The 26,384-nt window shown below is 33.8% G+C and overlaps 1 protein-coding gene across 3 annotated transcripts; it reads right to left on the bottom strand.

Annotated features, from left to right (window-relative positions):
• Positions 1 to 323: 323 nt before the first annotated feature.
• LOC105348518 (E3 ubiquitin-protein ligase MGRN1) lies at positions 324 to 26,264 on the bottom strand. 3 transcript variants are annotated; one of them, XM_011457987.4, is made up of 15 exons: positions 26,104 to 26,264; positions 15,183 to 15,301; positions 14,372 to 14,463; positions 13,778 to 13,936; positions 13,156 to 13,273; positions 12,354 to 12,417; positions 11,931 to 12,094; positions 10,611 to 10,838; positions 7,245 to 7,365; positions 6,709 to 6,787; positions 4,458 to 4,622; positions 3,415 to 3,508; positions 2,959 to 3,139; positions 2,804 to 2,821; positions 324 to 1,747 (listed from the first exon to the last, which is right to left on the bottom strand). In XM_011457987.4, the coding sequence occupies exons 1-15, from the start codon at positions 26,186 to 26,188 to the stop codon at positions 1,485 to 1,487; spliced, it is 1,950 nt and encodes a 649-aa protein (XP_011456289.3). In that variant the 5' UTR covers positions 26,189 to 26,264; the 3' UTR covers positions 324 to 1,484. The 3 variants fall into 3 exon arrangements, with proteins under 3 accessions (XP_011456289.3, XP_011456290.3, XP_011456291.3); XM_011457989.4 differs by lacking the exon at positions 2,804 to 2,821 and adding an exon at positions 2,469 to 2,518 and having other exon boundaries at positions 1,605 to 1,747; positions 26,104 to 26,263; XM_011457988.4 differs by lacking the exon at positions 2,804 to 2,821 and having other exon boundaries at positions 26,104 to 26,259.
• Positions 26,265 to 26,384: the final 120 nt, after the last annotated feature.

The raw sequence follows: 26,384 nt of genomic DNA, 5'->3' as shown, positions 1-26,384 counted from the left end.
GTACCAGATACTGGGATTATTTTCTCCTGTATTTCTTTGTATAAATCCAGATTGTTGTTCACAATTTGTATTATTATGAAATTGTTAAGAGTGGATAAAAAATGGTATTCATTAGCAAGCACCCCGTAGGCCAAGTGTTCAACGTATATACATGTATGTACTATGGTTCCATTAATATTTGTGGATACCAGTTTCCAAGGATTTAATCAAAATGCCGGTTTTAATTTAGGATACATAAATGCGTGGCCATTGATCATATCAATATAACATGTTAGATTTTGCACTTTAAACATTTAATTTTGTGAATCACCTCAACAACAAAATCCACGAACATTTTTATTCAAAGAATAATGATAAAATCACAGTATTTCATCTTTGTAACATACATTGTACTCCTTTTATTTTATGCATATTCAACTATACTTTATATTAATGATTCAAAGAGAAAGTACACATAAACAATAGAATGCATTCTTTGTTTGCTTCGTAGGAATACGGTGGCTGCATTCATGCAAAGCACATAGTCACTATAAAAGTATGAACAAAAGGAAAATGCATTGTATTGTTTAATTTTAAAATAGAAGAACAACAAAAAAGTAAAGATCTATAATAAATACAATGTTTAGCAATGAAATGCACTGAAAACAATATTATAAATGATCCCATTTAGACAGAACAGAAAAGTGTAATGTTTTAACATGAAGTTTAAATGAAGAATATTTTTGACATTTTTATGATGGATTTATACATATCTGTGTCAGCAAGATCACAATAAAATTCAGGGAGACGGTCAGCCTCCGATAAAAATCAACTAACAATGGGAGCAGTGAACACCTGCTTGTTGCGACTAGGAATAGCACTGGCTCGTGTAGTGTTCATTGCACAGTCACTGATATTTTAAACATTTTCTAAAATTTACCTATATGTATGTTAACGAATGTATTTACAACGTACACAATAGGAATGTTTAAAATATAAAGTGCCTATGAAATCACACAATAACCATTATCATAATTTTTCAATCACAAGTACATGTATTAATTTTTACTCAACATCACAGGAAACAAACAAGGATTTCATTCACCCTGCACAACCTTTCATCTTTCACAATAATCAAGTCCTAGCATATATACTCTTAACTGCTTGTATATACAAGTTTTCATTGGTATGCTTTATACAAATAATCTCTAATCTTGACGTAATGTCTCATGTATTGATACTAGAAATGAGAATCAATAAATAGACCATTATACTGTACAACAACAATTCAGGAAACATTTTTACAATTAATCTGATTAAGTACTGGGCCCAGTTTTACCATAATTGTTTCTAACAATCATGGTGTATATAAACTACATCAAAGAGAAGTAAAAAACCAGCTTTCACTTCCACAAAACAGAGAAAATTCCAACACATGTAACCATTTGTAGACAATTTCCTTTAAGATTCCCCCCCTCCCCATCCCCTCCCTTAAGAAGCACATCTCAATCAGTACTCTCTGCAGTATCTATTAAAAGTTTGCCTGAACTGTCCGTGCTTCCAAAGCTTGAGGCCTCATTCCCACTGGTAGAGGTCTCTGGGAGAGAGGCGTTACTTTGTAGACAGAGGGGGTGATAGCCTGAATTGTCTCTGTTCACATCGTTCATGCTGCGACTGAGTCCCTTCACATATGTTTGACCTTTGTCTTTATAGTCCGGTGACCCCTGTTTCTCAGACACATTCAACGCTGACTCAGACTTCACTGCTTCTGGAAAAGTCACATGAACACACAACTTACAATATGATCTAAAGCTCAAAAGTACATCTACCAGGTTTAGACACACGGTGTTTATTCTAATACATCTTTATGTGACATAGTTTTCCATGTATTTTCCTCAAATTATATTTTAAATATCATTATTAGTTATATACGGTATTAAGTGCATGTCTTGCACATAATTTCAAAATTTGTAAAAAGATTTACAGATTTTTTTATGTAGATAAATATAATTATTTAAACAACAGAAAAGTATGCCACAAAGTGGATTGTGTGACAAAGAAACCATAGACAGCCAGGGGAAGAGATGATGGAATCAAAGCAACCAGGAATAAAGAAAGTCGAAAAAGAAAGGGCAGTAACTGTTGTCATCTGTAATCAGAGCATATGCACCAAGAAAGACAAATAAGGCAAAAGTGCGGAAAGCTTCAAAGCAATTTTAATTGAAAGAAGCAAAGTCTTAGCACAGAGAGAATAAGAAAAAGAGAAAGGATACAAACTTAGTAGTTATAATGCAAAAAACATGTATGAATGTGCAGTGAAAAAACTCAAAAGGAGACAATAATGGCAAAAGGAAGACAGATAGTTTTTGAAAGTGTTCTAAATGTTGATGTTCTACATGTAATTTATAATATTGAAACAAAATAAAAATATAAAATAAAAACAAAATTTATGTTCACTATAAACTACAACAAGTAATGTGCTTGATTACTTTTATATACAAAGGATTCTCGATTCCGCTAATTCCAACTGTGTGATAAACTATCAATAGAGAATTGCAGTCAGATATTCAGGTGTAATGTGATCTAATAAAGAGTTTACAAGATCAAATCACATCTAGTTCCTACATATAACATTGTCCATACAAACACAGGTTAGGAATACAAACAAGTCCAGAACATGGATAAGAAATGCAGATTACTTGTACATGTATTGTCTAACTAACAGCTTTTAAAGTACTTGTAGAAAAAATGACTTAGAACCCATGCAAATCATTGATCATGATGCATGAAATGAATTTCAGTAAAAAGGAGGTTTCCTGTTTACCTAACAATGGCTGTGAACCTTAACAAAAGACGATCAGTATTCTCATGAATGAACTAAAACAAGGAATCGTTGAGTAGACTAACAGTAATTGTAAAAACCTTCCTTTTTCCAGACTTGACTGGCTGGTTTACTTTGACCTTCACCCTTTGACCTACCAGATATAAGGTCATCGTCGTAATCGGGTTCTGGCTCTGGCTCGGCCTCTGAGCTGTCCTCTCTCTCGTCATCAGCCAGATTCTCCGTAGATGTGTGACCTTGATTTGACCCCATCGGCTTTAAGTCATAATCACTGTCAGCCTCCGACTCGTAAACTCGTAGAGTGGCCGTCCGCATCCCCTACAAAACCAACAGCATGGGTAGAAAGTATGGCTCAATTACGCCATGCATCAGTACACTCTTTATCAGTTCTAATGTAAAATGTGTGTTGAACACTGTCAAAAGCTGTGGCATTCATTTCATTGTGTCCAAAGCACTTTTGTTATACATCAAAAACAGGTTCGGAAGAAATAAAGCTCATGAAGTTGACCATTTCAAACAAGTAAGTAAACTATTCAGTTCTCTCTGTATTTTTCAGTAACAAAACACCAGAGTATGAGACATATAGTACACACCTTACTGTCCAGACTGTCTGTATTGTAATCCTCACCAACACTGACTATCTTGGATGCATTCAATTTGTCGGACACCTCCTTGCCTACGGCATATCTAAAAATAGCACTTTGACATTGGGCTCAGAAAGTAAATGTCGATATAAAAATGATACCTTTTTTAACAGTTTGAACCTCTATATGAAATACAGTACATTTTTTTTTGTATTTTTTTTTTTAAGAAAACATGTAAATTCATACATCAAGTGCTAACATGGCACTGAATTAATATATCGAATGAAGTCATATTTTAGTAAGTTCTATGGTTGATACAACGACCTTGTCAGCAAATACAATCTTCCACTGGGTCGCATGCTGACTGACGTTTTTCATACTTATTGTTAGACCATACTTAATCACCTAATTGTCTACAGACTTTTCCGGTTTTTTTCCCGATTACGATAAAGAGCACACAGAGGGTGTGACCGGTCAGCAGAGGATGCTCACTCCTCCTAGGCACCTGATCCTACCTCCATCTTTTTGGAGGTTCGTGTTGCTCTGCTTTGAATTTGTATTGTTTTATGGATTTTTGAGATGGTTGACGGTTTCTTATTGTCATTTTTTCATTTCAGAAATTATATTTAAAAAAGTTTTCTTTAGAGTTCACCTGTCCTAACATGTATAATTGTAATCCCTTTTCTCAACTGCTACTTTACCGAAGTTTGGCACCATCACCAACCTCCCTTTTCACCACTTCCAACTTCCTGAGGTTTTACTTCCCCCTCTCCACCCTGCCATTTTCTTCACAGCTATCATAATACTGAGGATTTGCTATACAACTGAGGTTTTGCTAACTATCTGAGATTTGCTATATTACTGAGGAATTCCTATCTTATTGGAATTTTGCTATGGTACCGAGGCTTGCTACCGTATCTCTCTTAGGTTTGTTATCTTGTTGGGGCTTTGCTGACTCACTGAGGTTTGCTAACTCACTAAGGTTTGCTATCTTAATGAGGTTTTGCTATCTAACTGGGGTTTGCTATCTAACTGGGGTTTTGCTATCTTACTGAGGCTTGGTGGCATCCTTCTTGGAGGACTTTCTCTCCATCCTCACCACCTCCAGAGGCTCCTCATTCTTCCTCTCTTCCTCCTCCTCATCTAAGACCTTCTTATCATCAGGTTTTACATTGGGGCTCACCACAGGGTCCTCTGTCTTCACACTGATCATATGTCTGTAACAAACCAAGTCATGCCTTTATCAAATGGTTTCTTGATAAATAACAAATGCCCAAGATATATACGAAATAAATTATTTTTTCAAATCCCTCAAATTAATAAAACAAAATTGCTATTGGTACGTCTTTATTCAGACTCCCTGTTGTGCTTACCAAAGAATACTCCCTACGTATATTCTGTACTTCTTTTGTTCAAAAGAGTTCAATACTAGACAACAATACAATTCCAAGATAAAGAAACCCGTCTCCACGTGACAAGATAATTAGCAAAAGACTTTAGTAATAAATGACAATTATAATTAACATTTAAATCTTTTTTCAACAAAGTAAGACATGACTAACAGAAAATAAGGCATTGAATTACATTAAAAAGAAGTTGGTACTTGTATTGAGTTCCCCTCCAATGTAAGAAGTCAAGTTATAAGAGATATACTGAGGTACGAAATCACTGTTATGCAAACAAAGCTCGAACCTTATAATTTGTTTGTAAATAATGTAAGTAAGAAAATTATCATTTCTTTGACAAAACGACTCGTGGAAAACGAGATACACTGATTCAGGGTGTTCAAAATAACATTATCGACAAAAGAGAGCAACATTTGAATAAAACTTAACCAATACAACACATACATGTAAGTAAACAAAGACTTGAGCTTTGTTTATATAACAAAGAATTTCAAACTCTGTATCTTGCTTGTAACTTGATATTTGACTTTCAAATTTTGACGAAGCATTCCTTGTTAACGGTTTATAACCATTCTGAATATCAAAAATGAAAAAATAAAGTGTCTTATTTCCTATTAAAGTCAAGCTGATAAATGGCTCTCTAAATGTCAATGTTTGATAGACTTAACGAGGCCGAGTTCAGATCGAGTACGCACGGTTTCGCCCAGCATTTCATTTGTGACATCATCTGTTTGCTTAATATGTAGAACAGAAAAAGAAATCCCTAGGGCAGAAGTTTTAAAAAAAATGTAAAAAATGTGCAAAATTGATACATTTCAAGCAAAATCCCATGGGTGGTATGTTAAAAATTAACAAACTTTGAGACGACCTCTTAGACAAAGGGTGTGGTAATTGTCTTATCTTTTTTATCTCAAAATAATAATTTAATCAGTAGAAATTCATGAAAAAAATTTCATTAAAAAATCTAGGGCAGAACAAATTAGTCCCAGCCTTCTTAAAGGTTGATGATTTTGTGATTTTAAGCACAGTGTCACAGAAGATCTGTACAAATTTCATCATTGAGAAATTAATGACTTTATATCATAAATCATTTTTTATTTTACAAATTTCTAAATGGTTCCTAAACTATCTAAAAGTGGTTGAGTTTCATTCAAATATTCTGTTTTATGGAGATATTTTCATAACAGTCCACCATACTCTCTAAATTTGCAACAATTCTCATAATAAAATCCAATTTAAATAACACTGAGTAGGATTTATAGCTGCATCCTCCGTCATTCAAATTAACACATCATTTCTCCCGCTGTTTAACAAAATGTTTTAATAAACCATTTGATTTTGTTTTTCACAGGCTGCATATTAACATCTTTTTATTAAATTTTGTTGTTCACATGTAGCGACAGCGATCTCGGTGACTTTAGCGCTCTGACTTCCGAAATACCTCATATGAACCCTCAAAACTTTGTGCTTTAAATAACATGAACTAGGAAATTTATAAGTACCATTATCCATACAAAGAGTAGAAAATTTATGATAAACCAAAAATGTACATCTAGTTGAAAAGCAAAATGGCTACTTAATTTTGCAAAACATTCCAAGTGCACAGGTTATTGGAATTGGTCGTATGACTTAAAAACCAATTAACTAAATTGTACAGTATGTAGTATGATAAACATATAACTGTGAGGTCATCAATTAACCAAACATTTGGAATAGTTCAACTAGAGAGCATATTAGTAATTGTTTATAGCGTGATGGAACATTCCTTTGTGTTACACAGTGAGATTGATTTCAACTCATGAGTACATTGTACCATGGAATCACCTATAAATTCATTTCATTGTACTGGTACATGTACCAGGTATATACATGTATATACGAAGGAATGAACACTCACCTTTTCGATAGTTTCTGTTTCTTCTCTCTGTAACTGCTGTCAACATCCAGTGCTATGTTCCTTACTGGCAGCTGAAGTCCTGTAAATAAACCAACACTTGAATCGCACTCAACTCTAAAAAGTTGTTACTCGGTGATCAACACAGCATAAATGCAAACCCTTTATAGATGTTCATGAATACCCCATCCAGGGTCAAAAATAATTTTAATCGTAATATAGATACTGCTAATTTGTACTTTATCTAGTATCTACTCTATAGAGAAGGGCTACATTTTACAAAAGAAAATGCAACTTAGAAAATCTATCAAGTCTTATGAAAAGATCTTAATCACGCAATTTTTTATTATAAAATCATATATTCCAAATTAATTCAATAGCAATAAAAGTTTTTCACTGGCATGAAGTTTGGTCATAAGATGCAAGTTCTTTTTAAAAGAAATTTGTAAATTGCAGCCTTGACCCACAAGTTTATCAGTTACTGTAACAATTCAAAAGCCTTAAGAATCTTCTTTCAGAGAGACCTCTCAGTGCCTTACCTCCGTCCACAGAGAAGAACTGATTACACGGTCCATTGACAGCCTCTATCAGGGACACCGCCTCGTACCCCGTGGGTACCCCTTCCTGACTGACCGGATTCTCCTCCCCTGGAGTCTCACCCTGCAACAGATGACATCACAATACACACTTCATCAGTCACACCACAGCACAGTTCATTATTGAGAGGGAGAAATAATGAAGGTGCAACTTTATCTCTACTGACCCTTAATCTTTGAAAACTATTTATATCTTTTCCATTCAAGTTATAAATCAACTCTGTTTCCCCCTAACACGACCGACCCACCTAAATCCCGATGACTGAATTTTTTTTTTTAACCACAATATACATTTTCCTTTTTTTTTTTTTATGAAATCTAATATACCCAGAAATTTAAGAGAAATTAATTGATACTTAGTAGACATTATCATTAGGTCGACATATTCATCAACATTGAAATTATAATGAATCTAGTCATGCACATCTAGTCATTGAAACAAACATGTTTAATTTTTAAATAAACAACATTATATCAAATTGTTGAATATGTTTTACATTCCATTGGTACATGAATATTAACAATTTGTTTTTCATTGGTCATGTTTAGTTTTATTATTAATAAAGGTAATGAACTATTTCTTAATATTAATCGATAATAAATTTTCATTTTCTGCCCTCGGCTGACAGAAAAAAACTGTTTACCTACCTACCTACCTACCTACACAACTTCAAAATTTAGGGTTGGGTTAGGGAAAACAGAGATATTTTTAATGATGGCCTCAGCTAATTTTCCTTTATTCTGTCAATTTGCATACTATTTAAAGATTTAAGTACAGCAATTAAAAAAAAAAATTGATTGAAAGTACACATCTGAACTTTTGTAAACATTTTTTAAATGTAAATGCAAGCTGTATCAGTCTGCATATCATTTATAATTATATGTGGTTTGCTTCCATAAATCAATTCTGATACATCTGTAAAGACTTGAGTAATTGATCTCCTCTTTTTTAAGATACCTTTTACTTTTTTCAAAGAGCTGAAGGAGCATGTAATAAAACTTATTTCTACAACATTACATAAGATAGGGACTGACAATAAACATAACCGTTTTATCAGTTCAGGAAAAATTCAAAACACTCAAACTGGTCCATAAAAAAGGTAAGGTGTTCAGAGAAAGACAAACAAAGAGCGGCTTAACTTGTCTAACCTTGTTATCAAACACTGGCACGTCTTGACCTTTCCCATGAAGGTCACAATGTCTGCCTGAGGACACTGCCCCCATTAAAAACAGACCCAGAGCTTATTTTGACTAACATGCATGAACAGTTTAAAGCTTACAAATTAATATTTCTTTTCGAGTTTGCCCTTTTAATTTCTGTTGTTGTGCTTGATCGACATTGCCTACATAATAGTATTCCCAATAACAGGTGAATTAAAATATATGCACCTTACAGTTGATTCTATTTTAATCTTGCTTCACCCCACATCAAGAGATATGCATACATAATTTGAAGGTTTACCACCTGTTCATAGTTGTTTCTTTGTTTAAAATGAAAGGTAAAATTTTATTTCTTTGTGAATCATGAATTTATTCATGCAAAACAGAAAATTAGCTTAATATATTCTATTTTTCCACAACATGTTTGTTAAGAAATCTGGACCTCTAAAGTTCAAAGGTCACCGCCTACAGTAAACAGAACAGTCTTTTCAAGTTAATTGTTTGATTTTAAAAACAGGAGTGGGTGTTGATCTTTTTTTGAGTTTATGCATGCAAGGATTACCCAATGTATGTTGCAACAAAAGGATAGTAACAAATTGTAGCTGGCTTCTAAACAATTTCTGGTCAATGCCTTGCTATGAAAATTTTAGAAATATTTACTCTAAATTACATCACTCAAAATATAACCGAGTAACAGGTACTAAATTTTATGTATCATTATACAGAGAGAATGGTTTAAAATCAAACATCCCTGAATTATTATGATTAACCCTGGGTACCTTATTTTGTCAGTACTTTATGGTAATGAAAAATCTGAGTGCAACATTATTGAGTATAGGCAGGTAATGAATTGCATGTAATTTGAAATAATTTGTCATTTTATCAAACAATGCAAAAACACAGGTGAAATAGAAATACAAAACACAGAATCTCCCCCTCCCTAATGTTATTATCAACCATCTTTAATCTATATGTTAATACTTTTAACTTATTACATAAGTCATGACACTTATTTCATTGTTCTATCCAAAATTATGATTAGAATTCATTATCAATTGCTTACACCAAATTTAGGTCATGACAACTAATTTTTCTAAATAAATCAGACAGCTATTATGCAAATAAAATGTGTCAAGATCTTCTCGTCCTTGAATTATTTATAAGATAATTTATAATTTCAAAACAAGAAATTTAACAACATTAAGCTTGAATTGAATGATTTATGACACAAACATTAATTCAACATTCCATGCATTGTCAAGGACCTGTTCTGTCTAACTCAAGACATGTACTCTTATGCCATACCAGTACTCGTTAAAAAATTAAACACATGTTTTGGATTTAATGGCCTGCTCCATTTTACATAAAATCCACCAATAACATAATATGACATTTAGTATCCTCTACAGTATTGATCAGGCCCAACTTAACACCAGAGTAAACTCAATCTAAACCCGGGTTTACTTTGGGGGATTACTTGGGTTTTACTCGGGGTCTGCTTTTTGAAAATTTGCGTTCACTTGGGGTTTACTTTGGGCTTACTCGGTATTTGATTTTGGGGTCAACTGTATGCACTGAAGTGTGAAGCAGACCCATCTTTTATTTTACCATCTTACTGCCTGTATTAATCCCTGCCCCTTGTGATTTCTAAATACACATGTAGCCTCTTTTTTCAGGGGTATACTTCTGATCGGGGTTTACTCTCTGTGGCCACTTTGGGTTTATTAGTAAACCCAGAGTAAATTCAGAGTAAACCTCAAAAGTAAATCCAGGGTTGGGGTTTACTTTCTTTTAGGTTGGGTCTGATTAGTTCTGTATAGCCAACTCAAACACTGTTACTGTAGATGCACATAAATTCATTGGGTTAAAATTTCGTTGTTTTTAAACAAATTTCGTTATATCAATGACATAATCTCTAAAATATATCACGAATCAACTTTGTTTTTAGAGTACTTAGGTTAAAAATTTGTCATGGATTTAATTTTGTTGATTAATACTACCAACGAAAATACGGAAATTAAAACCCCCAACAAATATTTCTGCTTCTACCGTATCTGAGTAAAACATTCATAAAACTATGGATCCATACACGGTATATACCGGTGGAATAAATTCATCAGCATAGTGCATTGTGGGTAATAGACTGACCGTTTGCACGGACAAGGGTTGTTTCTTCCTCATGGCTCGGATCTGGAGTAGTGCTCGGAATGGCGAGCGACAGATCGGGCAGCTAGAGGCCTGATAGCGCAGAGATTCGGCACAATTACTGCACAGACACAGGTGTCGACACGGCAGGATCAGTGTGTCACGCATGTCTGACATACAGATGACACACTCTGCCCCACTGTCTTCAACCTCATCATCTGGATCTTCCAGCTAAAAGTTTATATTAATATTGCTTTATAAAAACTGCATGTGATTGATGTTAAATTGTGTATTAGGCATACAGTAAAGTCTCATGTATAGCAACCCCAAATTGGATGTAAAATGGTGAAAAGAGCACTGTTCCTATGTATAATACACAATAAAAAAAAAACAAAGAAATTTTCAATCGAGATTTTTGAAAAGACATTGATTTGCATGTGTTGATAATGTATTCAAAACACTTAAAAGCAATAACATTTGCAGATCTAAACCAAAACAACAAAAGTAATGACTTAATTGATAATTAGTCCAATTCTATGATTGTTGTTGAATAAACATTGTATATCATCATCGTCAATTCATATGTAATATGTAAAACAATTTGGTTTAACTGAATATAACGGAACACAAAGTAAGTTTAAATCAAATCATCTTCCTGCACTCGAATAAACTGTGAAGTCCGACAAGAGACAAGTGCATGCTTCTGACACCGTAAATTGTAAATCAAACATTGACCATGTGACAAGTCAACAGGTGGCTGGTTACATAATAGCGAATGCACTGGCAAGAACTTTTTTGGTGCAAGGAACAGTGGTCTGAGATGATTAATATTCTAATACATGTACATGGAAATAAAATTAATGATAAGATATATTTGATGTTTAGGGTACATTGTACACGCATATAACTTGCATAATGTGAAATATCAGCAGTTATACTCCTGCAGCATTCAGAAACAAACTCTGAAAACTGGGTAAAATTTTATTCCTATGTATAATCCCCTACGTTTGATCAAATTTTGGCTGAAAAAGGTGCATATTATAAAGAAGACTTTAAGGTATGTATTAATTGTTCTGGTACATGTATTATGTAATATGCGTTACAGCTACAATTCTGTTTTTCTTTCTCTTTAAGGTACAATTTCACCCTGACATCAGAGATAACTAGTTTTGATTACTTGTATTTCTTTACAAACATTGTCTTTTTGATATAGAATTGATATCTATCAAATGTTACCCTACAAGGTAAAATCATGCTGAAAATGTTTGTACCATCACAAATCTGAGTGTAATGTGAGATGAAGACACTGTCCTGGTGGTTTACCTTTGATCTGTCTGTCTGTTTGTTTTCTATGCCGTAGATTTCTTGTAGGAGATACAGCAGTCCATCCACAAACTGTTTCTGTTTTAAAGCTTTGATCATGTAGCCCCCGTCCACGGAGCTCTTCTCCACGACAGCGTAGGTCATGTGACAGTGACATGGGTGATCTGCAAGGCAAGGCAAGATTACCAAAAGCATATGATGGTACATGTAATAAGGTGAAACCTTTATTGATAATCTTTCATTAAGGATTTGAAATGAAGCAGGAGTTAATTCAAAATATGATTTCGTTAGATTAAGAAAATGCCTTGCATTGTGATTTTCAGCTGCTGTAAATGCATATATAAGGTTATTTATGGAATAATAAGTTGTATATTGTAATATTATCCGGTTGTTGTTGTTGTTGTGATGCTACAGTAAGCTTACCATCATCTTCCACCAAACAGCTGATGACCACAGGGATGGTCTCCTTGACAGGGTCATACTGCCACTGGAATCAAAGCACAAATTACTGTAAACGTACTAAATTTGACAAGAAAATATTTAGCGGAAATTAGTTTTTTAACAAGTTGGGCTAAAATTGAATTAGCATATTCCTAAACATAGGCGTCGGAACCGGGGGGGGCTAGGGGGGGCTTAGCCCCCCCACTTTTTTTGCAAAGTTATACCTAACCATTAGAAACATAGCATGATAGAGGGTTCAGCCCCCCCCCCCCACACTTTTTTCGCAGGAAAGATTATCGTTCCTAATTTACCTTGAAAGATTGAGAAGTTAGATTCAGAAGATACTAGCCCCCCCCCCACCCCCGGATTAGGAATTTCATGATTGTGGAAAAAAAATTTTGGGTAAGTAATTGTTTTTTGGAAGTATAGGTATACTCCCCCCCCCCCCCCCCCCCCACCCCCCCACGGATTAGGATTTCCATGATTTTGGGAATTACTTTTTTCTCAATACTTCTGAGGATTAGTCTAGCCCCCCCCACTTTCAATTTGCTTCCGACGCCTATGCTAAATGTGACTATTCTTATACATATTTGCATGACATTTGGCAATGTACTTGATTTAACGGAAGATGCTTCCATCAAAAGCGCTAAAGGGAATACACAGCCAAATGTAGTACATTTATAGTAACCAAATAGTCATTGAAACCAAGCTCATTCAACAATCTCAGCACCACAATTTGGTAGGTTAAATTTTATATGAAAGTATGTGTTTGACATGAACTGACCTCTTCGTCTGAGAACTTGCTGGGGTCCAGGACATGTGTTGACTGGGAGAAGAGTTGATTGGCGCCCCTCTTATAATGGAAGGTCTCAGAGTTCAAACACGCCTCTTTTGTCTGGAACCTGTGTGGGGAGAAACAAGGAGGTAAAATTACAGACCACATCACCATTATTGATGTTTAAGAGGTAAAAACAATGATTAAACTTAACAAACTGAGTAAGAGATGTTGGGTTTTATTGAACACAGGAATGATGATAACTACGGTAATTGTATCAGATGTGAAATTCCTTGAAAGCTGACTTGTATACCAAATTGTGACTATTGTGGTTATTGCAGCTATATACATGTAATAAGTATACATAAATGAATAACCTGTAGATTTCTTATTTTCTGCGAGTACTTAATTCCACTATTCAACTATTTTGCATCTGAACGTGAGAATATAAAATTGCAAACACCAAATTCTTATCATAGTTTCATATAGTTTACATCTGTCCAAAAAATCAAAAGCAAGATTTTAAAATCTGAGATGCGCTTCTAGCGATTTTATGTGGAGTACCTTGCATTTCATTTAGAATCTACAGTAATACATTGTCTCTATTCTATTATTCAATGTAGACACTCACGTTATCTGTCCATTATTGACGTCCTCTGTAGCGAAGTAGTAGATAGTAATAGCACACTTGGAGTCAGAGTCGAAGGTGAACTCAATGTTATACTTGGTGCTGGATGGGTCGGACTCGTCGGACTCATCACCCTCAGGTCTTTGTTCACTGTCCTCCACCCTGTCAATTACAGTACTACACTACACACAACAGCATTATACTCTCAGTTATCAAAGCATCTTTACACACCACAGCATTAAACTTACAATAGTTAGTATCTTGTCATCAGATGAAAACAAGTTTGCAATTTACATTTCACAAATATTTTTTTCTAGAACTACTTTCTGATAACTGTAACTTCAACAATGAAATAGTATTTACCATTATTATTGAGTGAATATTGCAAGGTGTACATGCATTTTGTGGGTACAATGTAACTTTTGGTATCTGTTTAATCTTGTTTCAACTTTCAAGTTTAGTATTTCTCTACCCATCATTGAAAAATAAATATCTAATACATGTAATAGATCATTTGATGTCTAGTGAAAAAAGGTCTTCTTTATTGTCACACACCAATGACTTGTGTTTTGTAATCTATAAACAGTGGACACTCACTTGACGAACTTGAGGGAGTCTTTGCGGATGTTGACAAGACTTTTCAATGGTTTAGTTGGCTCACTTCCAGAGGTAGAACCTTGGTAGGGAAACTGTAAACAAAGATCAATATCTGTCACACCGCATAAACTTATGTAATAGGCGACTGACAACATCAATTCCAATATCTGCAGATCGATATATTTTCCTCAATATTTACTTCATTCTCTATTCAACAACTCAGTCATTCCTATATTAATATCACTGTTGCATACCAACAGCATATGTATTTATTACCAATTTTTTATCCATATCATGGACAATGATGATGTTGTTACTTTTGAATTTAAATCCCTCTTTCATTTTATTACGTGGGAAACATTTTCAATGATTTTATGGGTCTTGTGTATCAACATCAAAAGAACCAAACAAATTGCTTTCCTAAGGCCATTTCTTAAGAGGTCTGATGATCCAGGGCTTTAATTTTGTTGGTCTTTATGGTTCCCTCTAACAATACACCATTACAAGTTAATTACAGCAGCTTGAGGTGACATAGTTTACCGGTATATATTACAGGTACAACCAATTCATACTGAAATATCACCAGATGTGGAATTGTGTGCATTAACCTTATGTAGTTCAACTGTGTCCATAGCAAGGAAGTGAATTGATTCTAGCAATTGGATCTCATTGTATGTTCTATAATAACTGTTAACAATCTAAAACACATACACTCATAAACCTGTCTAATAAACAATGGTGTGTATGTACAGGTATAGACTTCAGGTAAAACTACACACTGTCAGATCGCAGTGTGATGATATTTACATACCGGCATAGGTTTGCTTCCCAGGAAGTTTAGGTCCGAGTTCTCACCAAATAAATAGGCCTCAGGCTGACTCATCTCAAACCTCTCCCCTCCCATGTAGAAGTAACTCCCAAAGTAGTTACCTGTCCAGAAAACAACCAAATGGCAGTCATTACTTCATTCAATAAACATTAAGTTTAACATTAATACATGTATAATTGAGTAAATAGGGTATGATTGAATAAAGACAAGATTTTAAAAAAGACTGAAGAGAAAATACTGAATATCTTAGTATTAACATGGTTTATTATCAGTTACACCTTTTCTCCTAATAAAAAAGTTGTTACTGATGTCATTCATATTTAAGAACAAAGAATTATAAAAAAAAAAAATGTGCCCCCATGTCATTTTAAAGTAGAAAATATTACAATTTAATAAGTAATGTATCTGATGCATTTTATTTTATTTTTTGTTTTTTTTTCCACTAACATTATTTACACATGTACATAAACATGATCGCCCCGTTTGTTCTCCAATAACTCTAATTTTTAACTTGCAAGTACACAACTTTATTTTAAGTTTTCTTTCTCTGACATCATGTTCTCAACATGCATTTGACAATTTGGTGGGTCTATATAAATGCGCCAATCAGAATCTTTGTTGCAAATCGCATTTGAAATACACATCGATTAGAAAGTGTCATCATTCAACACAATGCAACAATGGCCATAGCTTGTACTTTCATGTTAGATGTGCGATTAAATTGGGTTAGTTTATCTGGTATTGGAAAATTAATAACTTTGAACATACTGTATTAATCAGATTATTTGAATAAGTTTATTCAGAACCCATTACAATTTATTTAACACTGTACGTACATAGTTACAAACATTCTCATTTCTGCATATGTTCTTAGGCTTCTACCATAAAACTTGGTCATATCGAAGTTCTAGGGACCAATAGATTTATTTTGTAATACATGTATTGACATTTCGTTATATCCATAAAACAAATTAGTAAAAACATCTATGGCAAATTCACTATATACATGTTTTCTTTCATCAGATTACAATTTTTGCTATTTGAGACTTTGAATGAAAATACATTTTTTTGATACCTTTAATAATCGGATTGTAAATTGAAGAATTTATGTGAAAAACTATTACTTTAAATGGTAGTGCAAGCTTTTTTAAACTGAAAGGAAATTTGTTATAAAAGTGTAAAATTTTGTCATTATTCACCTCTAAAGGATACAAAATCAGTTTGCTATATCCATATTAAACTGTTTTATCTGAATTCATTATAACCGTAAAAATTTACCAATATTTGTAAAGAATTTTACTGCATATATAATTGCTACATCCAAGATTTCACTATATCCGTGTTTGTATTTAACGAGTTTTACTGTATTCAATTAAGCAATTGTGATAATGTTTAAAATATACAATTATCTAATAATAGATTAATTAAATAATTAATATATAGATTCAAAAATCCATTCATATAAAAACATACCAAAAATAAAACTCAGTTTAAATCATAACCCTTTTTGATACTAAAATTCATTTCAATGTTTATGTATCTTAGTACCATATTAGGTAACATGCGCGGATCTAGAGGGGGGGTCGGGGGGGTCCCGACCCCCCCTGGAAAATGAAAATTAATTAAATTTACATAGTAAAATTATCGCGAAAATATGCCTCGGACCCCCCTGGCAAACACAATTATCCTTCGGACCCCCCCTGGAAAAATTTTCTGGATCCGCGCATGAGGTAATATACGTTTATTCACCAGGTGTTAATTTGATCATCAATTGCCAAATTTAATTGAATTTTTATTAAGGTTGGCATTCACAGCTTATGAAAGGTGAGAATAATAATGACTAAGTAGGTATAATTCTTCCGTCACCTCTAGGTATGAAATACATCATAACATGAACTGCTGAATGAAAATTTATAGTGAGCGCAGTTCGCCGGCGCACAGCGCCGGAGCGAAGCGAGCTCTACCAGTAAGGCATGTGTGAATAGAAAATTCGGACTAGTTGCACATTCATTCAACGGAGATGAAACTGAGAACTCAATCAAAATTTTAATGAATATATAATTATTTTAGAGTTATAAAAGTTATAGTGCAAATCCAATATCCCCAGCATGCAATTTCAGCTACTTCCTTTGGGGCCATGATTATTGCAACATTGTAAAAGTTACATCATTAAAATATCTAAGCAATAAATAAATCCATGTGCATTGGGACTCAGGGGCAATGTTAAGTCATGGTGACAGACTAAATACTAATGAATATAAAATGGCGCGCACCATGTTCTTTTAATATGAAAAGCAAATATTTTTAAGCGTAAATCAAAAAAAAAATAAACAATATATTTTTTTTTTTAAGTGAAGTGTTAGTCGATTTTCTATGTGTAAATTGAAAAAAAAATGAAATATTATTTTTTTAACAGGGGGGGGGGGCTCTATGTTGAGCCAAGTTTTATATGTAGATTTAAGAAAAAATGTCTACTGCAAAAAAAGGGGTGCGTCTTTTAACCCCAAGGAACCCCAAGGAAACCCCAAGGAACCCCAATGAACCCCAAGGATACCCTAAGGAACCCCAATGATAGAAATTAATAACTATTAATACCCAAGGGGTCTCATTGGAGTTCACGGGTCACCTCTTAGTACCCCAAGGACACCCCAAGGAAACCCTAGGATACCCCTACGAACCCCAATGATAGACATTATTAACCACTGAAAATCCAGGGGTCTCATTCAAATCCAAGGCTCACCCCAAGGTACCCCCAATGATAGAAATTAATAATTATTAATACCGAAGGGATCTCACTGGAATCCAAGGGTCACCTTCAAGTATCCCAAGGATACCCCTAGGAACCCCAAGGATACTCATAAGAACACCAATAATAGAAATTAGTAACAAGTGATACCCCAGGAGTCTCATTGATATCAAGGGTCACCTCAAGGAACCCCAAGGATACCAATTTGATAAAAATAGATAACTATTGATACCCAAGAATACTTATTGGAGTCTACGGGTCAACTATTGGTACCCCAAGGATACTGTAGGAAGTTAGGAACCCCAAGGTACCGAAATGATACAATCTAATAACCACCCCAATGGTTTTACTGTAAAACATATTTCTAATTAATACCTAATGACTCAATGGAATATCATAAAAACATCTCTGGGTAACCTTATTTTTAAAAATACTTTATTTTTCAGCTTGTTACCATAGCAACGGTTTTCAATTTTTATTTTTGAAATCTGAATTGAAAAACCATGATAGTGTGTACCAAAAAACAGATTTACAATTATTATTCAAATTCAAAGATAAAATCATATTTTGAAATTTCTCTTTAGTTACCATGGAAACACTTTTAAAAGATGTGTTTCCCCATAAATGTTTTACTTGAAAAATGACAATTTTGTTCAATAATTTATTCATTCCTAAAAGCCCCAGGTTATGTACATTACTTACAATAATATCTCTAGTAAGCATTGAAATGTCATTTTTTCATCTTTATGCTCTGTTACCATGACAACAGGACAACATAGCAACAAATAAATGTTGTTAGGCTTTATTACTTATTAAAATCTATCAAATTTTAAAGTATGAAGATAATCGGTGACTATGCGTGGCCACCGAATTTTGATTCCTAAATAGAATTGATCTTAATATCAAAATCGATTATGTAAATTGACAACCTTTTTAACTGATCAACGATTAAAAATTGTTCATCTTGACAACACTATTAACAATGCTTATGCAAGTTGTGTATACACATCAGGTATAAACCATCTTATAATTCAAACTGTTTTGAAGCAATATAGAGAATAGATGAATTCATCTTCCTAAGTCAAGGGTTTCCGATCCCTCCACTACTCGGAGTATGCCAGAAGCACTTGACATAGGGAGATGAAAAGAATTAGGCGATGAAAGGAAGATATGATAGAGCAATGCAAGTTTTGAGGGATATTCTACTTTGAATTCATTTGCAGCATGTATACTAAGTTTATCTGACTTAAGGTACTTCACTACACCTTCAAATAGTTTCTCAAATCAGCAGAAAATTACTTGATTATGATAGAGAGCATGAAGGATAAGAAGTATTGTCAAATAGGTGAAAAAATGTGCGATTTTGGATAAAAACGATATTTTAAAAAATTTCTTTTGGTATAAACATGAACAAAAGCCACAGGCGGATTCGAACTCATGATCTGCTGTTCACAAGCCTGATACTTTAACCACTAAGCTATGACGATATACATCTGAATGGATTGATACAAAATTTTAAAAAGATTATATCGCCATCTTGTGACTAGTGTCTTAAAAAGTATAAGTTTAGGTGTAGTGAAGTACCTTAAGAGGGCTGGATGGTCATTTTAAACTAAATCATTATTAATCTCCTAAAAAGAAGAGCTCTGTATGAAGATATAGTAAACTCTCCGATTTACAGGCTAAACTTTATGGATATAACCTTTGCTAACTGATAGTTTGAAGCGGGTTTGAAGCTAAACAATTCACATAAAAATTTATGGAAGATAATTCTCCAGCCTCCTTAATCACTATTCTTTTGAAGTAATTTGAACACTGCAGTCATCTATATTATAAAACTTTATTTTGAAAGGCAAGTACAAGTAGATAAATTTTTTAAAAAATTAAAGTTAAACAGCAATTTCATTTGATCAGCAATAATAACATCATTTTTTATTACAATGACTGAATTTATAGGAACACTAGCAAATATTAATGGACAATTTATACTTGATTTACCACAGTATATGTAGCTTGTTAAAAGGACAATTATTTAAGATATCATGAATACCACAAGTTAAATGCCTCAAATACAATTGTACATTAAAAAGATGAATACAGCATCTATTTTGAAATACTTGTGAAGTCTTGATGCCCATAGCAATTGCAAAGTAAATAAAATGAAATTCTACACCAAAATAAACATATTTCATAAACATAGATAACTAGTATTCAAAGCCAGAAACATGCTCTAAAATAATTTTACATGTTGTTTTAGAACGATCTTTTTCTACAAAAATGTGAAAAACTGCTCTGGATCTCAGTAAATTACACATAACCCTTTGTCTTTACATGTAGTTGCTGATGACAAATCCATAAAATTGATAAGTTTAACTTTTCAAACATGTATAGAAGGGTCAACTTGATATTTCATCTTCAAATATAGAATATTTTATTGAATATAACATCGTTTGTTAACAATTCTAAGCTTTAATGGATATAATCTTAAAAACTGATTAACCTCCAAAAATATCATACAATAATATATTTAAACTGACTGTGAAAAAACAACTGTGTTTACCTGTAATAATCGTTTATTTTTTTCTTTCATCATTTCTTTGTTTTAAATATAAGATTTTTTTGTCTAAGTCCTCTATACGTGACATTTTAGTAAACTATCATAAATTTTCCCAAAATAAATGCAAATAAAGTTTGTATTAAGTAATCAAGAATTTTTATCTGTCTTTGAAAAAAAACATCCAAAAAATAAAAATATAGAAGATGAAGTTACAAATGAACATATGACGTTGAATTTGTGGCAGATGTGACACCCTTTCAAAGAATGTTTGAAGACATACAGAAAATTAAAATCAAAATGCCTAAATCAGATTATATTTGAGTTAATTCCATCCTGAATTCATTTCATCCAAAATGAATAAGTCACTGTCACAGTCACTGTCTTTGTGTTGTATTAAGTGTTGTGTAAACTTGTATCGCGGATTTTGATTTTGTTTTTGCACCTCATTCACTTTCATCTGTATGGCAGAACTTCTTTGGTTTTTTCAACTTCTTATGCGATCTTGTTCTTTCCGCTCGAGGACGACTTCTTTGGTTTGGTTTCTTGGCAAACTTATTTGTCTTTGGAATTTGGAAATTTTCGTCAAATTTTGAGCATTCTAAATGTTCACTTTCAACCTTTTTGGCATTAAGAAATTTCTGAAATAGTTTTCCTTTCACAGTTGGAGTCTTTGCTGCCCAAGTTGCTGGAGAAATTCGAAATTTTGAAAAGTTGGCCAAAAGTTTATAGTTTCCAAATCCATACAAGGACCTCCTCAAGTCACGCATTTGGGAAGAAGTAATTTTTTCTAATGAGTTGATTAGGGATGGCATTTTCTGTGTTTTCCAGTCGCACTGCAGTTTCATTCTGTTGTTCATAGATTCTGTATTGTTGTTTGTCCAAAGTTCCTGAATAATTGAATTGTTGATTGGCTGTATCACATGGTGTATTAAGTTATGTTTTACTTTGTGGTTGAAGTATGTTTCGAATTGAGGATACTTTTTGAAAAATGGCTGCAGGTTGTTCACATTTGTATTGAGTGTTATAGAATCATCACTGTTTTTGGCTATGCCACTTGGTCCAAATATAATCTTTACTATTATAGAGGGGTGTTACCCTTCTTTGGGAGTACTTTTGAGAAAAGACAAGAAGTGATCATTGGAGTGTGGAGTGGGGCTATCTCCCCTCCATGGGTGCAACACAATGGATTGACCCATTAGGGGTGCAGAATGTTCACCTGACAGGCACCAAGGTACCTGTTAATTGCAGGTAGACACCCCTTGTATATTCGTAGTAGCTCTTGGACAGGGATTAAAGGGCCAACATCACCCTTTACATGTAGACACAATGGCTTCACCATCACTGTTGCAATATATTTACCTATACCTAATTACATCTCCTTGTTTATTGGGGGTAGACAACCCTCATGAAGTTAGGTTAGCTCCAATGGACTTTTTACCTGGATTACAAGGGGAATTCAAAGCAAAAGCAGTACACAGTTTGGACCCATGACAATCCTTATTAATTGTTGCTGAATTTGTATTGATTAATTATGTTTAATATAAAAATGTACATCTGGAGAATCCCTACAGCAAATTGTTTATCAAAACTCAAATTAAACACAATGAATAGTTTTAGCCCTTTTTCACAAAGATAAAATCTGAACTATTATATTACTCTCATTAACTTGTTTAGTCATAGACATGTAGGCCATTGATTGATAATTGACGATATCAAACAATTTTATTAATATTCTCTCTCTCTCTCTCTCTCTCTCTCTCTCTCTCTCTCTCTCTCTCCCCCCTCTCTCTTCCTCTCTCTTACTTAAAATCCTTAAAAAAAGGGTTTTTTTTTATAAGACAATAAAAAATTTGAATAAAATTACAAGGAGAAAGAATAATAAAAAGTATATACCAGCCTGGTTGTATTTGAGGTACATTAAACTTACGATGTGCATAAAAATCAAAGGAAGAGAGGATGCTAAAACTTGGAAAATATGTTTCAAGAAATGCTGTTTAAAAAACTGAACTTTATTTATTTTACAACGATTAATAAGCAAATTACAACTTATAATATTAATATCTCTCGTTGGCACGGATGTTAACACGAGGGGGCCGGGTCATTGGTGTGGGAAGAAGCCGGAGTACCCGGAGAGAACCCACGTGTCCAAGCGGGCGACCGCTATACCCTATCACATACAACCACTGTCGATCACGGGGATCGAACTCTGGTTGCAGCGGTGAAAAGCGTGTGCAAGGAGTGCTGTTTACTGTGCGAAAAAAATATACCCCCCCCCCCCACTACATAGTAGAACTTTACATACTAAACTAAAAATAAGGATTAAAAAAAAACCACATTGATTTATATCAACCATTTTAAGCTTATTATTTAAGCTTAAACAGATATCATCAGTAAATAACTTGTGTATAAAGACCGAGAGCTAGTTGTTCCTTTTTCCTAAAAGGAGTCATTCAAATAATCAATGCATCTTGTTTTAGTTTATCAATTTAGGTAATACTAGGTACATGTAAATACCATACAATTGGAGTGTTGTTCGAGTACATTAGAGTATATTTAAGGTTCTTTGGGTTGACATTTTTTTGAGAATGTCATTTTTTTCATGTGTGTTTATCAAATACTGGAAAGCAATTAACTTTTACTTGCGGGAAAGAATTTTTCAAGAGGTCCCGGTGAACCTCATCCTCACAAATATTTCTTGCTAAGAATCAGTTCTTGCCCTATAGGTGTAAGAACAACACAGTTGTAGATTAAGGTTGATCGCAAAAATAAGTCACCATACTAGATGAGTTTATCTTAGGTTATTTGGGAAATAAAGTCGTCACAAATAGGCATTGAAAAACAATGCATATAAAGCATATGATGTATTATGGTCTCCTATTGAACCAAATTACACAGAGTATTAATGGTATACACTATTAGTGCCCTGATGTATCAAAGGTCATAAATGTATGGATGTATCATTGGAGTTCCATAGGGTTCCTTCGGATATCTAGTGATGACCTATCAAGTGTTTTAAATTTGTATTTTTAGGGTATCCTTTTCTATGGTGTATTAAGATTTATAATTCTGTTTTATTAGCCTATATAAGAGTTTCTTGGGATTTCCGTGGGGTTCCCTAGGCTTTTTAGAGGTAAGTCTGGGATACCAATAAGTCCCCTTGGGGTTCCATTGGGTTCTATGGGGTATCAACTTTTATGAATCTGTATTAAAAGGGTATCCTTTAAGTTCCATGGGGTTCCGTGGGATACCTTGTGGTGTTTGGGATATCAAAAAGACCCCAAGGTGTATCAAGAGATATAAAATTGTGTTATAAGGGTATCCTTACGGTTCCTTGGGATATCAAGAATTATGAAATTTAAATTACTGGTGTACTGGTATCCTTGAAGTTCCTTGAAGTATCTGTAGGATGTGTAAGGGATAACAATGAGTCCCAAGGGGTATCAAGAATTTTAAATTCGTATTATTAGGGTATCCTTGGGGTAATTTTGGGGTTCCTTGAGATATCTTTGGGGTTCTATGGTGTATCAAGAATTATGATTCTGTATTATTGGGGTATTCTTGGAGTTCCTTGGGATATCCCTGTGGTTCTTACAGGTGTGTCTGGAAAGTCAATGAGTCCCCAGGGGTATCAAGAGTTTTAATTTTGTATTATTATGGTATCCTTTGGGTTCTATGGTGTATCAGAAGTTATAAATCTGTATTATTAGGGTATCCTTGGAGTTCCTTGGATATCCATGGGATTCCCTGGGGTTCTTAGAGGTGGGTCTTGGATACTAATGAGTCCCCAGGGGTACCAAGAGTTTAAATTTTTTATTATTAGGGTATCCTTGAGGTTCCTTTGGGTTCTATGGTCATGGTGTATCAAGAGTTATAAATCTGTATTATTTCGGCATCTTTGGGGTTCCTTGGGGTATCCTTGGGGTACTGAGGGGTGACACTTGCACTCTAATGAGACCCCCTAGGGTATTAATAGTTATTAAATGTTATAATTGGGGTTCCTTGGGGTTCCTTGGGGTTCCTTGGGGTTTCCTTGGGGTTCCTTGGGGTTCCTTGGGGTTCCTTGGGGTTAAAAGACGTGCCGCAAAAAAAGGTACAATCACTTTAAAAGAGGAGATACAGTGCAATGAATATTTGTATATTAAAATTTTATCATTCAACAACATTGTATCTGAGATTAATCTTATAAACTATGAATAATGAAAATTTACTGAAAAATAGGTATGTTTTATTTTTTGCATTCAAATTTTACGTTGTTAATTTTATTTTTACCGGTTTATTATAATTCATTAATTGTTTGATCATATGCTGTGCTTGCCCCAATGGTCGCACCGTAAAACATATTAACACATTAATGTACTACGCATATTCAATATTACTAAAATATTGAATACACCACATGTACCAAAAAATTGAAATAAACAAACATGGCTACATCCTTATCAAACTACGACAAAAGTTTTGAATGGAAATACAGTGATTAAATCTTAAAAATAGCTGTAACTTATTGAGGATAGACGGTTTCTAGAGTGAAATATACATATGAAAAACCACCAGCATTTATTTCATAATGTCAATCTTCTAAGTTAAGATTACATTGAATGAACGAGCATCACTAGCTTGTGTCAAAGAGTTCCCACTCACTTCATGCCCTATATTGGCCTATAACATCCTATATAAAATAGGGCATAATCATCATGGGAGTCTATGTTTACCTATAACATTGAACTCATATGATCTCCAAAATAAGCATGATTGATAAATCAAATTATCATTTAACATTCAATACCAATTTCTTGTACAAACCATACCACTTTTCACAGAGAATAGGACCTCAGAGTCATACAGTGAGACAGTATACAATTATTGAATGCCTGAGCAGTCAATACTGAATAGACCAGAATATTTTTAGCCGAGGTGCAGGGAAAAGCTCAATGTGTTCTATTGCCCGATCAAGGCCATAGGCTGAGGGCAACAGAACACACTGAGCTGTTCCCTGCGCCAAGGGAAAATTTTTCTGGTTTATTGACTGCTCAGGCATTCAATAATTGTTTAATTACCTAATTCTATTTTTAGCATTTATGGTTACAATTGTGTACTATTACAGAAGATTTTCATATCAAGATGCATTCAAATCCTTGTATAGTGTTGACATCTTCGCAAAGTACATAAATTATGAATTCGAAACCCAGATCAACTGTTCCAAAATATGTTGCCAGTCCAATGGATCGCATTCTATTGACCAGCAGATTAATAAATCCCATTCTATTGACCGACTCACTGTCTAATAGATCGCAGTCTATTGGCCAGCAGTTCAATAGATTGGTTTCAATAGTGATAAGTAAAGATGCATGATTAGATATACAAAATAGATGAAAATATTTAATCTCTATTAAAAAACAAAATCCATTTGTTTAGGTAATAATATATCATATTCCAAACTCATGATACAACTAACTGTAAAAATATAACGTGTTTCTTGTTTCATCTGAGCAAATACTATTCAATTTCTAAGTATACACAGCATGAAATCTGTATCAGTTGTTTTAATCTTGCTTTTCTGGGGATACAACGAAATTTACAATATATTTTTCACTTCTTACCAATCTTAGGAGGATATCGATAAGCATTAGTTGATGCTGTGTCGATTTCTTCTTCCCCTGCATCTCGACTTGTTATACCCCCCATTCTTCAATGAGTGTGGATGTTTACCAAAAGTAATATGGCGACTTCCGTATTTACATCTGATGACGTCACAGGTACCTGCTTGTAAAATAATTTATAACATCAAATAACATGAGAATTTTATTTAATTAACATACCAAAACTGACTTTCTTGCATTTACTTAAATTTTATTTTCATAAACACGCTCTTTCCGAGTGT

This window comes from Magallana gigas, chromosome 7 (assembly GCF_963853765.1).
Source record: "Magallana gigas chromosome 7, xbMagGiga1.1, whole genome shotgun sequence".
Lineage (NCBI taxonomy): Eukaryota > Metazoa > Mollusca > Bivalvia > Ostreida > Ostreidae > Magallana > Magallana gigas.
This window is presented reverse-complemented; position numbering and strand designations above follow the sequence as displayed.